General features: G+C 39.6%; 1 protein-coding gene across 3 annotated transcripts; it reads right to left on the reverse strand.

Moving 5' to 3' along the window:
• Nucleotides 1-783: 783 nt before the first annotated feature.
• PIGA (phosphatidylinositol glycan anchor biosynthesis, class A) lies at nt 784-16,577 on the reverse strand. 3 transcript variants are annotated; one of them, XM_011957880.1, is made up of 6 exons: nt 16,524-16,561; nt 12,247-13,023; nt 7,214-7,346; nt 6,317-6,449; nt 5,962-6,168; nt 784-3,089 (listed from the first exon to the last, which is right to left on the reverse strand). In XM_011957880.1, the coding sequence occupies exons 2-6, from the start codon at nt 12,959-12,961 to the stop codon at nt 2,811-2,813; spliced, it is 1,467 nt and encodes a 488-aa protein (XP_011813270.1). In that variant the 5' UTR covers nt 12,962-13,023; nt 16,524-16,561; the 3' UTR covers nt 784-2,810. The 3 variants fall into 3 exon arrangements, with proteins under 3 accessions (XP_011813270.1, XP_011813271.1, XP_011813272.1); XM_011957881.1 differs by lacking the exon at nt 16,524-16,561 and adding an exon at nt 16,378-16,430; XM_011957882.1 differs by lacking the exon at nt 12,247-13,023 and having other exon boundaries at nt 16,524-16,577.
• Nucleotides 16,578-18,675: the final 2,098 nt, after the last annotated feature.

Genomic DNA, 18,675 nt, shown 5'->3' on the forward strand with positions numbered 1-18,675 from the left:
AACTAAATCAGGGATATCCAATCTTTTGGCTTCCCCAGGTCACATTGGAAGAATTGCCTTGGGCCACACATAAAATACACTAACAGCAGATCACGAGGTCAGGAGTTCAAGATCAACCTGGCCAAAATGGTGAAACCCCGTCTCTACTAAAGACACTCAAGTTAGCCTGTGTGGTGGCGGGCGCCTGTAATCCCAGCTACTCAGGAGGTTGAGGCGGGAGAATCACTGAACCCGGGAGGCAGAGGTTGCAGTTAGCCGGGATCGCACCACTGCACTCCAGCCCGGGCAACAAGAGTGAAACGCTGCCTCAAAAATAAATAAATAAATAAATAAATAAGTAAATAAATGAAAATACACTAACAATAGCTGATGAGCTGAAATAAAAAAACAGAAAAAAGAAAATCACAAGTCTCATAATGTTTTAAGAAAGTTTACGAATTTGTGTTGGGCAAAGTAGAGAGCATAAATATGTAGCTCACATACGCAATACAGTTTGTAGATATTTTCCTTTGTCTCACATGATAACGCTAGGGCAGTGAAAAACAAGGGCTTATTTGGGTAAGGAAACAAAGGCACACTTGAACTTGCTATTCCATGAGTAAGAGAGAGAAGATATTGTAGAAACAAAAAATGACAGAGTAATTCATCGCCCAAAGGGTATTTCTTGTTTTACTAAGAGACCAAGCAACACATCCAAATTGCACTGGAAAAGACTGTGTGGGGGGCAGGGATAGCCTGTTCCACTAGTAAATAATAGTCGGGTCATAAAATAAGACAAACTCAGAAAATTAGCAAAAAGTCATTCTGGTCTTTATTTTTGGACATGTAGCATGTTTTAACAAATCAGTTTTTCATAGGCAACCTTTTGAAACATCAAAAGAAATACAACATAGTTCTCACAAATTCCTCATCACTGTAAATTCACTTTAAAATCAACGTTAAGTAGCAGGGTAGAGCATTGTGTTTCCACATACCGACCAGTGCAACACTGACAGTTACAATTAAGGTATCCAGGAAGGCTGAAAATTAAGATTTACGTAAAACAAATTTACTTCCGTTTGTTAAAAGTAGTAATTTGCAAATTACATGTCTTACAGGCAAAGGCAACTAACTTTAGATCTTATTTCCATCTCAAATAAATGACAATTTAAGAATTAAATGACAATTTTAAAAACTCAAGCAAATATATAAGGAAAAAATGGTGGCGTGCATCTAAAACCTGTTGAATAGAATAATAGCCAAATATTATAGTTTCTCACTTTACTATGAATATTGGCACTGTTTATTTCATGTTTATATGTGAGTTTTTATGCATAAAAATCCCAGTAAGACTGAATGGTTTAGATCAGTCCATTTTTCTCCAACAAAAGTACCCCTAACTTCTAGATTTCAAAAACTGCACTCTTGCTTTTGCATTTTAGTACAAACAAAACACAAATATATTTCTTTTATATCAGTGCAACCAGGTAATAGGCATGTTATTTTTTAAAAAGTAACAAATTTTATGAATGTTGTCATTTTTAAAAATCCTATACAGTATCACAACACTGTCAGAATCTATGTAGTGCACCCACAAGTGCCTCACTGTTTTGAATTCACAGTCCTTTTCTCACAAAAACCTTAAGAGTTCAAAGAATTGATAATACACACCACGTGGATAATCGGGGGTTAAAAACCCATGGCTCTGGGCAACAACAATTACAGTTAATAACACCCAACCACAAAGACTGTTGCTAAAATTTTCAGCTCGGTTTGCTATAAATAAAACATTCTGAAGTAAAGCTTTTTGCACACTGACAATACTTATCAGACATCAGCGAGGCCACAGTGAAAGGGAGTGACTTACATTAAAAGGACAGGGTAGCAGCTGGTTTTGGGATGGCACACCTCATACATTCTGCTCAGAAAACACGAAGGCATTTATAGAAAACTCAAATATGCACTGAAAAATGTGGAGGGTTTCTCTGCACTATCAACAGTGATATCGGTCCCCAGTATTTAAAAAGCAAAAAATATCTTCATAAACACAACTGAAGATGAAGGCTCTACCTAGGAGAATGCATACAACAGGTACTAGTAGTGTGTTGGTGATTTTTTTCCCGGCATTAACTGGCATGAGCATTTTTGGCATGTTGGATATTTATCTCATATCAACAATGATTATGATGAAGTAAGCCATTTGAATGGTAAACAAAGAGTCAATGCACCCCTGGTCCTTAATGGCGGGAAACATCTAGTTCAACATTCTGCACAGAGCAGGGGTTCAAAATGTGCTGGTAACTAATGGACTATCTTACTCAAGGAACCTGTTAACTATATGTAACACCTACTGAGTGAACCTAATAAATGTTTAAAGATGTGATTTAGATTTCTAATAAACATATATGAACATGATATAAAACAGTTCATATAATTGTTGTAGTTCCCTAAAGAAAACCTGTAAACATCTGGTGAGTGTCTAATGGTGTAACATTAAAAACTGGCCAAAAAATGCCCAGAAAACGTTTGGCCCTTCAGCACCCAAAGCTCTCAAAATATAATGTTAAAACATCTCTGCTACAGGGATTTCAGTAGTCTGAAAAATTTCATACCTGAGTGGCTTAAATGTTCTCTCCTAAATTTTAAATAAGTGCAAGAAGTTTCTACACTCAGGAATTGCATAACTTTTTAATCTTTCCTCAACAGAAAATATTGAATGATATAGAGGTAGCATAACTTACTAAATTAACTCTAAAAAACAAAACCCCCAAAAGCAAGGTTATTTTCCATAGTCTTAATAGAACTATTAGAAATGTTTAAAATCTTACAATCTAGGCTTTCTTACACCTGGTTTTAGATATCTCATTATTCCCACCCTCTCTTTTACTGTGAGAATAGTTATTAGTCCAGGCACCCTGTGGCCCAGTGGCATCTACTGCAACATCAATGATAGAATCTGGAATCATCCATCTCAAGAAAACGAGGAAGAGGAAGTTGAAAACTGCCAACAAAGCAAAGATGTGGCCTGTTACTGGGCCGCAGTGAGAAATAAGTCTGTCCAGTCGTTTGTCCATTGGCAACACAGCTTCCATTGATACCCGGTCATATACCTAGAGGGAGAGAAGCCAAGTGTGAGCACTTTCACCCATCACCCCATCACCTGTCCCATGATAAACAATGACCGGATCCTGCAGGAACATTTTATAAACAAATGCAAACAAAAGTTGCTTGTGTTTTGTTGTTGTCACAGTAATGATATCCTTAATGAACTTAATCACGATAATTATTGCCATTTGATTCAAAACTTACTGGGTACTTATTCTGGACAAGACACCAGGCTAGAGGCCGTGTGATACAAAGAATAAGCCACAGTTCCTCTCCCCTAGGGAGTCACCATCAATTTTAGCCAACTACTAGAATTCCAAAGTCCCGCAAAGTCTGAACAGCTTTTGGGGTCACCACTGTAGGGTCAATATTTAATTCAGCAGTACCGAAGCAGGATTTGCCTTTGAAGATTCCTTGACTAAGCTGAGATGCTCTCACCGGCATCTGGCAGACATCAACCACGAGCAGAGAGCTACAATCTAGCATACTTCTGGGAACACAGAGGCTCCTCTTTCAACAGCCACATGAGGCTGTACATGTTGCTGAGCATGGATGGCGAGGACATACAGAAGCATTTCATGGATTGCAAATAAAAGAAGATAAAGAGATGGGGGAAATTTCAGCAGATACTATAGGTCAAACGTTGACAAATGAAATAACGGTTTTAGCTGAGCAAGGAGGTGGCATGTTTTTTAAAACACTGCTAAGTACTAAGCTCTAAAATATCAAAAAACAAAGATCTTTAAACATACTTGTTCAGAACACATCAAATGGGCCAACATTCATATTTTGTAATTTGAGTATTACTTCTGTTTAGTCTCATATATCAGACCTGTAAACCGTCTCCTTTTGAACTCAAGAAAGTTATAACATGCAGTGCATGCTGTACACGTCAACAGCCCTTGAAAGGTACGGCATGTTTTCATCCAGCTCTATTACCCTGAGGACGTCCTGAATACAAACATTTTAATAAGAATTATGTTGAGAATTATGCTGAGACTGGTGAATTGCAATTGAAAAAGTATGTTTACAACATGAACTCCAAATTTATTTCATGATCGATTTTCTAAATAGCACACTTAAACTAAGAAGGAGGAATTGAAATGAATTAAAATGTCATAGGGTTAAAAGAGTAACTACAAACTGACTTTTTTGTCCAGCTTTATTTCAGGTCAATTAATCTACTTATAGTTTTAAGTGATAAAATAACAATTTACTACTATGAAGAGAATGTTAGCAATGACAACTGATTATAGGCAAGGATTTACTTTTTTCTAAAAGTGTACTATAAATTACCATAGAAGTAAAAAAATACAGATGCTGTACTATTACTTTAAGTATAACTAAAAGAAAAATGTGGTTACCAAAAAAATCCCAATTAGCCCCTTTAATATACACTGACAAACCGTCACCATAGTTCTTTCCCTGTTAACTTATTACCTACAGTGGCTCAGGCTTCTGAGGTTTATATGATGTCAATCAAGAAGGCCAAGTCGCAACTTACAGTGTCGTGGTTCTCAAAGGGAGTGGAGATCAGGATGGTATCATCAAAATAACCTGTCTAACCAAATATCCCTGCCAATTATATCCCCAATTCTATCTCTGCTCCTAAAGGATAACACTGGAATATAGGGAGTGGTTGGGGAGGCAGGGGGACATCAAGATGGAGTAGAGAAGAGTCTGAAAAGGCTGCCCAGGGACTCTGACATGCACTCCTCAACAGGTAAGCACTACACTCCAACTTTCCATGTTTCATATGGGGGAGATAGTACAAGACTTGTAGGAGGTCAGAATGTCTCAAAATGCTTCAGTCAAAAATGTTTGACTGTTGCAAATATCTCATGTTTCAATGGAAAACGTGTAAGACAATTTTTAGAGATAAGTTTTTAGAACTTCCATTCAAATGAGTTCATCTTATACACTGGAATTCATCATTCAAACCAAGTAAGAAAGCCTTACAGTAAAGAGCTATTCTCCTCAGCTCCAACTTGCTATCTACTCTAGGTTAAAAACTCATTGCTCCACTGAATATCACGTTGGTAGCATTAGTCTAAACTACTGCCTTCTCCATGTTCCACCTGGTTATCTTTCCGGTTCACAATTTCTACATACTAAGAAGCTGAGTTGTTTCTGTTCAGCTTGTTACATGGTAATAAGAGGCAGGAGGCAGAGAACATCATGAAAAGGATGTAAAGGATGAAACTGAGAATAAAAGCAGTCCCTAATTCAAATTCAGGAAGCATTTCCCACAACTGTAATCTCCTACCTAAGGGTGTTAGTCTATTTCCTATACCCGTCAATTCTCTGTTGCTGCTTTTCATTTGTGATTTTTCCCACTTTTGTCACGTACATTTTGAATTCTAACTTACTATGTTCTCAATCAGCCCAAAGATGCAAAAATCCTTTTTCTGGAGAAAATCACAATAGTTAGCAAAAGGGCTACAAGAGGTTTAGGAAGTAGCCTGAATAAAATATTCACAAGTTATAAAGTTGCTGCAATCAGCAAAACCATGCATTTCCTAATAGAGTTGTTTGCTTTAGAATTATCAACAGCTTCAAGAAAATATGTAAGAGTAGATTTAACACTCATCTTGTCTCTATTCATTGTGACTTTTAGAACATTTTGTAACTTCTTTATGCCCATTTTAATGAGGGGGCCAGACTGTATTACCGCTATTTTCAAACATCAAACGCAGTAACTTGACTAGACACTTAGCCCGGTAAGTGTACCAAATCTGTTTCTTTTCATCTGGAAGAGGTTTCATCAACTTAAGCAATAGAACAGAAACGGTCAACTTCTATGTAAGAAAAAGCAAATGTGTATGTGAAATATCAAGTGAGAGTTCAGACACAATCTTTTCTCAGCATATGACATACCTTTTCAGTTCTTTCCGCAACATTCCTCCAGGTGTAGAAAGTCTTTACTATGTTATGGATGTTTTCTGGAGTCAGCAATGTCCCTGACTTCAGTTGCAAAACAGCCTTTTCCAATCCTTCACACAAAGATTTTACTGAAGGCTCACATAAAATAATAAGGTCTTTTGGAAGCACCTCAGGAATTCCACCAACTCTGGTACTTACAATCTTAAAAAGAAAGAAAGAATGCATGCTCCACCATAATCATGCCTCAGGAAGATCAACAAAACCAGTTAAAACATTATTATGAAATGTGTCTCATTATTTTTCAAAATATAGAGAAATCCCAACCATGAATGCCCTCAAAGCTTTTTACCTGTAAACCACAACTGGCTGCTTCCACGATCGCCATGCAGAATGCTTCAGTAAGGGAGGTATTAAGAAAAATATGTCCTTGAACTAAGACATCTCTAACATCCTTGTGTTCTAAAGCTCCCAAGAGACGCACCCTGATTTTTCAAATGAGAGGGGAAGAAAGAAGGGAGTGAAAACTCATGCTACAAAAGAAACTTAGTTTATAAACCAAGTCTGCTATTTATATTACACTTAAATTCTTATTGCTGCTAATGTTTTCCACCTCAAAAGATTAGTATCACCAAACATTGATCTAATAGAAACAGCCTTATAAAGCAGTTGGGTTAAAACTCACACAGCGAACACTATTTCTAACTTCTGTTACACATATCAAACTTTATATCTTCTCCAAAACTAGTTTGTATGTAATCATATGAATAAACTTTGATAATTAAAATGTTAAAGTGCCATTTCTAAACAGGAAAATGGCCCTTTTATTAAAATTGACGCTTTACATGTACATGCCTTGTGTTGTGTGGTTATTGAGGAAGAGACCTGTCCAAATCTGTATGTGCAGAGCAATTTACATGATTTGAGCCCTATTACTTAAATCACTATACAGTATGGCCTGGAAATCTGCAAACGCTTCCAGTTAAAGCAGTTGTGTTTTGTGCCTTTCAAGGTGCCTCCAACAATGGCCCCTCAAAGTCAAATAATATTGGGCTAATGGAAAAAATAAAATTGTGAATTCTTCAACTAGGTTTCCTATTTTATATAAAAATTTTGAAAAGTCCTTGCATTAGATTTATATCAATTATATGTATACCAATTACATGTAGGAGAAGGTAGGCATGCAGTTAAAACCAAATAGAGATAACTGACATCTTCTCCCTCAAGACAACATGAAATTCATCAATACCTGTCATGCAGCTGGTATCTTTCCCGAACTTCTTCCAAAATGATTCTCTTTGGTCCCTCTCCTCCAATTATGAAATTTAAATCTGGATATTTCTGACAGAGTTCAGGTATTATACCACTAAGCAAATCGATCCCTGAAAATATAAATTTGAATGTTGGAGATATTAATATTTAAACTTAAAAAAAATTCACCAGAACTACTGAGAAATCCACTCATTTTGAAAAGTATTAGCTACGCACTCCATAAAGGAGAGAAACTCTCCTAAACCTTTCCCAGGAGAGTGGAATTGTTCGCAAACTGGCAGTGGTCCCCCAAGAGTGACAATTCTTGAAGATGTAGACCTTGACATGCATTACCTTCCACACACCCAAAATATGGCCTATTCTGTTTCATCTCAACAGACTATTCTTTAAGTTATTCACTTGTGTTTACACATTGCATACTTCTAAAAAAGGTAAATTTAAGGTGGTTAAGGTTTGAGTTCATCTTCTCCAGAGCAGGCAGCTGATTGGAGATCTGGGTCTTGTCCCAGCTTTTTTACCAGCAAGCCCGTTGATCATGGGAAAGTTTTATGATCTATAAAGATTTCTATGTACCTAAAGTCTCTTTCAGCTATAAGATTCTATCAGTCTGTGATTCCACTACTGCCATAGGAAAAGGCTAAGCAACGAAATCTAACTGCTGCCTCCACTTTGTTTAAAACGTGGCTGGTACAGAGAATTTTGCAGTGAACACTACATTATTAGCAAAATTTAAGTTCAAACCAGCTATAGCCCACTTTCCTGGAATGGGGGTAAATGAAGGTGGCAGGGCATGAACTGTTAGATCACTACAGTCCGTAGAACAAAAGAATGCATCTTGGTTCCTTTCTTCTCCAAAATGATTTTCTTATAATATATAAACACAATCTCAGGTAGTAGAAAACAATAAAGTAAATTGTGCCCTATTAGTCTGAAAAAGTGAGTGGCTATCCAAAGTCACAACAATGTCAACACTATTTGAGAATCTAGTTCACTGTTCACTAACAATTACAAATCGTACATATTCAAAAGTAAATATAAAATAATCCACCTAGAGCTAAGTTTACTAATTTTAAAAATGCACACACACATAAGAATTGTATTTCTTACATTAATCTTCTACCCCAAATAGGCAGATCAGTTATAAAATAGATGACAGGAGAAATGACATATATATATATATATATATACACACACACACACACACACACACATATATATATGACATATATACACACACACATATATATAGGGTCATTTTTATTAAATAATACAAAGTAGAATTCATTAAGTAAACTCTGCTAGTACTTTCAAACTATTATTATATGTATCAAAAATTCCCACACAGCTTTTCTGAATATGAAGGCTTCTCATTAAAATCATAGCTATCTTTGTTTCATGTCTACTACCAAATCACTCAATTGGATTTCTAGATAAACCAGAAGGTAGTTTAATGACTTTTAACATTTAGTCATCTACAATTCCTTCAATCCATTTTCTTCCTCACCCTTTTCTTTCTCATACAAGAGCCCATTCTTCAAACAAATAAAAAACAACATAGAGCAATAGTCATAAATGATAATAGCTAACAGGAACTGAGTGCCTGCTGTGACAGGCAATATACTTTAAATTCATTATGTCATTTACTCCTGACAACCATCTCATAAGAAATGGAACTGATTACTATTACCAGTGATCTATATTCTTATTCTAAGAATAAAGGCTTTTCCCCACCACTATAAAAAAATTTATTCTGGAGCCTCTAAGAAGGGTATAACGCAATGGAACCTAGAGATTTTCGACTGCCATGTGAACACAAAACAGACAATGAAAATCTCTGATTCAAACTGCTTTTAAAGCTCAGTCTAACAATATTTTTAAGAACCTTCTGATCTATACCTAGGATATGAGTGGCTGGGCATGGTAGAGGAAGAGGAGACCTTAGCTCAAGAAAAGCTGGACTCACGTGTGTCATCTCTGTTACTTACTGTGCAACCTGGGTGAATTACTTACCCTCTCTGAGACTCAATTTCATGTAGATAACATCTACCCTACAGTTGTTGGGAGGGTCAAATGAGGTATTATACCACGAACAGGCTTTATCAACTGCAGAATACAAATGTAGGTTGTCATTACCACGACAGAAGGAAGTGGGGGAGCGTGCCTACACATGCACAGAGTGCTGGTAAATCCTGACTGAGAGCAAAACAGACTTGGAAGAGGAGGCTCAGGAAAAAGGCAGCCAAAAAGCCTGGATAGGGAAAACGTTGATTTATCCTCTCTCTCACTTAAGACATTCTAGTGGGACTTTGATATCTGGTCCAATAAACTCCTGAGGAAATTAATTTGTTAACAAGGAATGGACCATTAATAGAACTACTCATTCTTGGGCTACAGGTATGGCTGTTCCTTCTAAGAATGTTACTTTCTGCAGGGTGCCTGGCATCTGGAGAGGGTTCGATAAATATCTGTTCAGTGACTGAATTGAGTACAGGAAAGACCATACCATCACTCCATTGGTGGTTACCTCAGCAGGTTAAAATATCACATTAGAGAAGTAAAGGTAACAGGTTTAATCTTTGTATGGGTAGTTAATTTTGCTGATTCTTGATCACACATGCGTCATACTCTTTCTTAGCTAGCTATCTCAAGAAGATATGCTATTTGGTTAAAAAATAAATCAGGTACATTTCCTAAGTCACAAAAAACACATCACTAATGTCCCAAGAGGAATTCAGAATACAGAATGCCAGTCAGTTCACACGTCCCTGATTAAAGAATGAAAGCATGTCATTGCCTTCAAACCAGAAAATGAAGTTCAGGCCAAGTTTCCTTGCCAACCTCCACTTAAATGGACTGCTGGGTTAATCAAGGTTCTCCATTCCAAACGTAAACTGACCAAGGCCCACATCTAGATTTTAGGCCACTCCCTAGCACACTGGCACACCACTGAGTTCAGTGCTTATCAACAATCAGCTGTGTTTGTTCACACATCTGTTTGATGTCAGTTGTACTTGTCATCGTGTTGAGTAATTTAATTCAATATCACATAAACTGACAAAAAGAGTTTCTACAAAAACTAAGCTGAACAGTTTGAAAAATCCAATAAAGGAAAGTCACAGAAAAGCGTTCTTGGCAGATGAGGGGTATCCTAAACTACCATATAAAACTGAAAACAAATTAAAATTCCTGAAGCATATCAGTTCATATGCCTTTAAGTTCTGACCTCACTCAAAAGAAACTCAAAGTAGCAATGGTAGATTATGTTTTGTGAAAGGGAGTGTACAAGATGCAGCTGAAACCAATGGCCCAGCACTCAAAGCCGGCAGTCCTACATCAAACTACTGGCAACTCAGTGTGTATTAATATTTTCAGTTAAATTCAAATATTAAATATTTAAGGGGGTATGTATTTATGTATTTTTTTTTTAATGATTCCCCACTATAAATGACACTTTTGATTAGTGGACAGGTTTTCAAATAGCACTCAGAAGACACTTTTTTATAACCAGACTGTGTCAGACTTTTAGTAAACAAGCCTCCACACATTCAACTGCAGTGTCCATTAAGTGCTGTAGAGGTACAAAAAACAGCCTCCTTGGCCAGGCGCAGTGGCCCATGCCTGTAATCCCAGCATTTTGGGAGGCTGAGGCAGGCGGATCACGAGGTCAGGAGTTTGAGACCAGCCTGGCCAACACAGTGAAACCCTGTCTCTACTAAAAATACAAAAAATTAGCTGGGCGTGGTGGTGGGCGCCTGTAATCCCAGCTACTTGGGAGGATAAAGGAGAATCGCTTGAACCTGGGAGGCAGAGGTTGCAGTGAGCCGAGATTGCGCCACTGCGCTCCAGCCCAGGGGGTGACAGTGCGAGACTCCATCTCAAAAACAAAACCCAAAAAACCTCCTTGATAATAGTGAATAGTTACAAACTAGGCTAATAGTTTATAGGAACTATCACTGAACCCTTCTGAGGTTCCCAATGTTGCTTAAATTACACAAATGAAAAAAACTGAGACTTAGAGATGTTAAGCAACTTGTCCTCAATCACACAGCAGGACAGACCCATCATCTGATCCCGGGACATCTAATTCCCTTTTCTTCATCACTTACCTGCCAATATGTTATTAATGTCTTATACATGATGAAATGAAACAAGCAAGCTACAATACAGTAATGTGCAGAGGAAGCCCACTCACTGATTTTCAGTATATGTACGTACACATAAAGAAGACAGGAAAGCTATAAATCAAAATATTCATTAGGGTATCTCTGAATAATACAGTTACCGCTGATTTTAGTTTTCATCTTTGTGCTTTTCTTAGTTTCCAAAATATCTGCAATGAAAAGACATTACTTTGGCAATCAGAATAAAAAAGCCATCTGTGACCTCTGCCCTTTACTTCTTTTTTTTTTTTTTTGAGATGGAGTCTCATTCTGTCACCCAGGCTGGAGTGCAGTGGCGTGATCTCGGCTCACTGCAAACTCCACCTCCTGGGTTCACACCATTCTCCTGCCTCAGCCTCCCAAGTAGCTGGGACTACAGGCGCCCGCCACCATGCCCTGCTAATTTTTTGTGTTTTTAGTAGAGACGGGGTTTCACCATGTTAGCCAGGATGGTCTCGGTCTCCTGACCTCGTGATCCGCCCACCTCAGCCTCCCAAAGTGCTGGGATTACAGGCGTGAGCCACCATGCCCGGCCTGCCCTTTACTTCTTTACCACATGTGCAGGGCTGTTTTTATTTTTAAAAAGACCTGAAATGTAACAGCATCAGGTTATTGTTCTTATTTTTAGTAACCATTAAAACATCAAAGGTTGGGGGACAGCATTCACCATCATCCTGAAAAATCTCTTCTTGGATATATAAACCAATATTAGAACTTTCTTTGCTATAATTTATAGCATTATAAAACCATACAACAAAATGAAAAGCCAAGCAATCATTACATACAAGTATTCAACAGCTTTCTACAGGGAAAAAAGTCTACAATGCAATTATAGCTATCATTTCATTACCTTTTCTGTAAACAAGTCTGCTGACAACAACAATAGTTATACTATCATGCCTTCTAAATGGGTCTGGAGTGAAGTCAGTAGGATCTACAGCATTAGGAATGACGGATACTATTTCAGGATTCAGTGCTGCTCTTAGTACAGTATTTTCCTTACTAGTATAAGACACACAAATGATGTGGTTTGTATCACAAAGAGACACGGTTAGAAGCTTGTTTGTAAGCACCGAGCTGACATCAGCAAATCCAAAAAGGGAATGATCCGTGAAGACTGTCTGAAGCCCCATTGTCTTGGCGTGGAAGAGAGCATCATGGGCCATGGCAGAAAAAGAACTATGTGAATGGATTATCGTGACTCTCTCCCGAACGAATATGTACCTGAGCAATGGCAGACTGTGAAAGAGGGTCGTGGCTGTAGACTGGTTGTACATGACTTTCAGAGGCAAGTAATAGACTTTGAGGCCATTAGTGAGGTAACGGATGCCTTTTCGATTTCCATAAGCATGGGTGACAATTATAACCTTATGCCCTCTTTCAATCAGGCACTGTGAGAGCTGGTAAATGTGGCTTTCCACGCCTCCCATATTTGGGTAGAAAAAGTCGGATACCATGCATACATTATGGGCATGGGTTCTACATGTGGAAAGACTTCCAGGGCTAACCCAAGAGGGTGTAGCTGAGGCATGGTGGCCATCCCCAGTTGCTCCTCTACAGGCCATACTGAGATGGTTTAGGCATCAGTTCTTAGAGCAACCCAGTTAAGAGATGTGTCCTCTATTACCTGAAAAAGAGTAAAACAGGATCTCAGCTCAGAAACAAAACACATTCCTATTACAAATCCAGATATAGATACTGTTTTAATGTTAATGTAAATTTGTTAGCTTTTCCCCAAAATTAAAAACAAAGCATATCATCAATTTACTCATTTGACGTTTACTTGCCTGGCATTTACATACAACAAAACTAGGTTCTACAATGTCTTAATTTTGTCCTAAAAACACTGCTATATGTGTAACTTTAAATAGTAAGTTTGTTACACCACAGCATATCATGGTCCCCAACAAACCAGTCTCTTCCAATAATTAAGTATATATATACACATACAAACACACAGGTTTACATATTTCCCCTTTACTCTTACACTTTACCAGCTTCTATTAATACTTATTAAATGGCCACTATACATCAGCCACTACATGCTAAGAGTCTTCTATATCTCATTGCAGCCTCACCAAAACTCCATGAGTTATCAACTCCATCTTAAAAATGGAAAGTCTAAAGCTTAAAGGGGTTAAGAAATTTGTTCAGTTACTCAGTGCTTAGAGGTAACACAACGTAGCAGTCTGTTTCATTAGTGGTCATGTCTCCTTGTATTTATGCCCTTCTATAGTAAAGTCCCTTTCCCTTGCATTTGGACCTGGTTTAGCCCATAGGAGGTAGTGAAAGTGATGTGCACATTTTTGGCCTCAGCCTAAAAAAGGTGTGGTGGTTTCCAAGCTGTGGTGGTTTTCACTTGTGCGCTCTTAGATATCCTAAGCCAACATGTAAGAAATCCATCTACTGTGCTAGAGGGGCAAGGGAAGAGACAACAGTATGGAGAAAGAAGAGCTCTGAGACTACATGGAAAGAGCCAGAGGCCCAGTCATCCAGCCAACTTACCAGCTAAATGCAGCCTCCTAGTGACCACCGGCAAGACCAACAGAACCACCCAGCTGAGCCTAGCTCACTGCAGTACCATGAAAAATAACAAAATGCCTGTTGTTTTACATCATTAAGTCTTGGGGTGGTTCGGTAAAAAATAACAGACAACTAAAACAGGCCAGGATTCAAACTCAGTTATACCGGTCCACTGCCTGTTTTTGTAAAGTTTTATAGGATCATAGGTGTGCCCATTCATTTATGTGAATGGCTATTTTTGTGCTACAAGAGCAGAGTAGTTGCAACAGAGACCATATGACCCACAGAGTTGAAAATATTTACCATCTGGTCCTCTACAGAAGTTTGCCAACCCCTGCTGTAGAGCTCAGCCACTAATTCAATTAATCTCATAAAGTTTTGCTAGTATTACCTGTGTGGTTTACACTAAAACACACCTGGAGCTCTAACTATCTTTTTGAGTGCACCTTTTTCAAATGTCACCAGAGCACATGCTGCAAACAATCCACATGTTCTCCTTCCTTATTCAAAAAGGGTGATTATTTAGGCCGGGTGTGGTGGCTCATGCCTGTAATCCTAGCACTTTGGGAGGCCGAGGTGGGTGGATCACCTGAGGTCAGGAGTTCAAGACCAGCCTGGCCAACATGAGAAAACCCCATCTCTATTAAAAATACAAAAATTAGCTGGGCATGGTGGTGCCTGCCTGTGGTCCTAGCTACTCGGGAGGCTGAGGCAGGAGAATCGCTTGAACTCGGGAGGTGGAGGTTGCAGTGAGCCGAGATCACGCCACTGCACTCCAGCCGGGTGACAGAGCGAGACTCCGTCTCAAACAAAACAAAAAACAAAAACACAAAAACCAAAGAGGGTGATTATCTAACTGCTCCCTTCAGTTTTTAAACTTTTCTTTCAGTTATGCAGGCCTTTCAAACTCAATGAGTGTCCCTCCCTTCAGTGTGGTGTCTAAAGATAAAGGCTAAACCAGAGATGGGCTGTATCAGGGACCATTTTCTCCATTTCAAGTGCGAAATGTTTATCTCAGGGGTCCCCTAAAGCCTTATTAATGTGAAACGCCCACTCAATATTTAGTACTATTATACATTCTTAGACATCTAAAGCTAAAAAGAATCTTGGATATCTAGTCAAAATCTTCCTCAGCTTTACAAATAAGATTTCCAAGGCTCCAGAAAACACAACTATACAACGAGAAACCATCCTAAAGCTCCGAGTTTCCGGTTTCACCTGCAAACTCAGAAAACGCCAATTAACTCTATGTGCAAAGGCTTAACTGTCTATTCTCTCCAACAAATTCGTCTACTTTTTTTTTTTTTTTTTTTGAGAAAGAGTCTCACTCTGCTGCCCAGGCTGGTGTGTGTGTGTAGTGGAGCGATCTTGGCTCACTGCAGCCTCTGCCTCCCGAGTTCAAGCGATTCTCCAACTTCAGCCTCCCAAGGAGCTGGATTTACAGGCGCACACAACACCCAGCTAATTTTTGTATTTTTAATAGAGACGGGGTTTCATCATGTTGGCCAGGCTGGTCTCGAACCCCTGACCTCAGGTGATCCACCAGCCTCGGTCTCCCAAAGTGCTGGGATTACAGGTGTGAGCCACCGTGCCCGGCCTCATCTACATTTTCAATACACTCTCAGAAAGACTACAGAAGTGTTTGTTGACCTGAATTTACTAATTAAGATTCAATATTACCAAATATCGAAATTCCCCAAGTTTGTACTTTTAGGTGGTTTAACTAACATTTTCTTACTGTGGTCACCTAAACCCGAACTTACAGTTCTACCAGTTTTAAAAGATGGACGATAGCAAAAACAGTGAGTAACGAACCAAGTAATATCATTTAAAATTTTGTCGTCAGCCTGCAACGTTCTGTGAGGAGTCTGCCCACTTCCACCAGGTTTTCACTCCAAATATCTCCGACATAAAAGTTCAATATGCTGCACAATCGCAAAATCTTAGCTTTTAAAGCCGAAATGAGGCTTGGAGCTCTAGTGAATACCTCTCTCGCTTTATAAATGAGAAGCCAGACAATTTGAGTCATTTGTCCAACGTTCCCACCCAGCCACTGAAAGTGGCAAAGAAGACGTTACCGTAAAATTCTCGACCACGGCCAACGAGTCCCGGGCAATCATTAGCAGTAGCGGTTCCTTAAGAACCTCAGGGAGACTTGGCAAGAGTTGTGGGTCAAGAGAATGGTACTTCCACCGACAATTCCTGGGCACTGTCTGAGCTTCACTCCCTGATTCCCTGAGAGGTCGCTGGGGAAACGCTCGGGCCAAGGAGGGGATGACCCTGCTCAGACAGCGACCCCGCTGGGTTCATGGCGGAGACTGGCCAGGCCCAAAGAGAGAAGGAAAACAGCCAGAGAGTGGACGTGGGTCTCAGGCCCGGGGTTCCGGAGACCCCAGTCCCTCGACCCACCCGCCTGAGCCAAGGAACCGTCCTAAACGCACCCTCAGACCCAACCTACTCTGGAGACCCTCCGACCCAACTTCCGGGCTTCGAGCTGGGTCGGCTTCAACCCCTCCACCACCCGCCACGAGCCCACGGGCGCAGAACAGCCCCATCCAAAAGCGGCCCAGAGCGCTAGAGACGGGCGGCGAGACGCGTACTCACCGGTTAGTTCCATGGCCGCCAGTGTCCGGACCTCCCGCGGCTACAGCCTGAGTCCCTCCCTGCTGTCCCTCAGCACCAATCTAGGCGTCCGCGCCCAAGCGCCGCGCCCCCTAGGTAACCAATCACAAAGAGGCGCTGAGGTCACGTCCGAGAGCGACGCTCTGTCGTCCCCACCCTTAAGCGCGGGCTGCAACGTCAGCGCGCGCCTGCGCCCGTCTCCTAGAAGCTGCCGTCGGTAGGGTGGGTGCCCCACCCTGGTTTCCTGGTTACAGCGTCTCTATTCTGGACGCCAGTTCTCTCCCCGCTTGCTGCTGATTGGAGAGACCTTTTGTTTGTAATCAGCTGTGCCACGGCAGAACCGTGCCCATTCTTACCGCTCTGGGACGTTTGCCAGATGTAGCAAATAAAAATACACAAAAAGTCAAAACAAATGAAATATGAAGTTTCAATTTCAAATAAAGCACAAATGATGTTTAACACAAGCATGTACCAAATATTGGGGATTTCACTACACAATTATTCGTTTTTTATCTGACATGTAAATTTAACTAGACATCTTGTTATTTATATGGCAACTCGACACTCTGGGGGAAACATATGAGGTCTGATCTGAAGTATCAACTTCCACTCGAACTGGTTCAACTAGTTATGATGGTGCTTGACCAGGAAGCTAAAGAATCAGTGAGAGTGGTGTGATGGTCATCCATGCGTCACAGCTGGTACTTGGAGTCCCCTATCCCTGCCATACGTGGGTTTTCGAGAACAAATTCCTTTCTGAGCACCATCACCGCCACCATTACTGACACCCATTTTATTAAGCTTAGTGTAAGCCTATTCATCCCTGAAGACGTCAGCTCCTTTCTGATGCTTTCCCCAAGCCTCTAGAGAATGAAATACTCTCACTTTTTAATGTTAATAGTACTTTGGCCATGTGCTGGTATAACACTTATCAGATGATATTCAAGTTGTTTGCTGATTGCATTCTCCCTCCTCACCCTGATCCTTGATTACTTGTCTCTTGACATCTCACATGGACTTCTTTCTGAAAACTGGATATTGTACTTGCTTGTTAAATGTCTGCCTTCCCTGCCAGATAGTAAGCTGAGGCAGGATCTGTTCTTGGTAATAGATGTTCAGTAAGTTTTAGTTTAATACATGAATTTTTTTACCCAATGTCAGCACACTCCCTGACACATATTAGATGCCCAATAAAATGTATTGAAAGTATTTCATGGAGTGTACCTTATACAAATTACAGTGCAGTAACATCATTGAAAGAGCATTTTAGTTGTGGGATTTGAATCGAATTAATGAGTTGATGAGTAAGGCAACAGTAGCAATAGATACTTTGCCCTGTGTTGATATTGATGAAGCATGGGAGAATTACAATGATGAAGACTCAAGGACACTTAATTAAGCTTTATAATTTGTAGTTGGTTTCACAGATAACAGCAACACTACCAGATAGGTACAGCATTGCTTTGGTCTCCTTTTCATTTTTGTAATAGGTTTTAAGACAAAGAGGGGGGTAGAAATCCTGGAAGGTATAAATGAGGGTTAAGCCTCATTTATTGAGCCCCTGGTTTGCCCCTGCCGTAGTTCTGATCACAATCCACACTTGAAATTCCACCATGAATCTTTTTTCAAAATATAATAAATATTTCTTGTTTTTATCATCAAATGTTTACTGAGTGTCTGCTCTATAAAAGGCCTTGTGGGGAATACAAGGAATATTAAGCATAGTCCCTGTGTTTCAACAGCTTTTTATTTTTTCTAGCTTTTCCTATACATGTTATCAATAGTCAAAAGAAATCCACTTTTCTTAAAAGGTTCTTTGTGTTTCAAATATAGAATAGGCTGACCTTTATAAATAGATATTAATAGAGGCACAGTGTTGCTGAGTATCTGTGGGGAAGGGTGTTGAGGAGCCTGCAGGCTGTTCCAACAAAGTCTGAAAACATTGAACATGTATTTAAAGCTCTAGCTTCTGTGCTAGGCACTGAGCATTAAAAGGTAAATAAATCAAGATTCCGACTCCCAAGGGTTCACAGTCTCACCTGGGTACATGACTTCATTTATAGTCAGTTAAATCTTAAGTAAAGGTCTCCATTTAAGGCTATATTCTCAAAAGCCAAAGAAATTTTTAGAAGCA

Source organism: Colobus angolensis, unplaced genomic scaffold (genome assembly GCF_000951035.1).
Source record: "Colobus angolensis palliatus isolate OR3802 unplaced genomic scaffold, Cang.pa_1.0 Scaffold450, whole genome shotgun sequence".
In the NCBI taxonomy this organism is placed as follows: Eukaryota; Metazoa; Chordata; class Mammalia; order Primates; family Cercopithecidae; genus Colobus; species Colobus angolensis.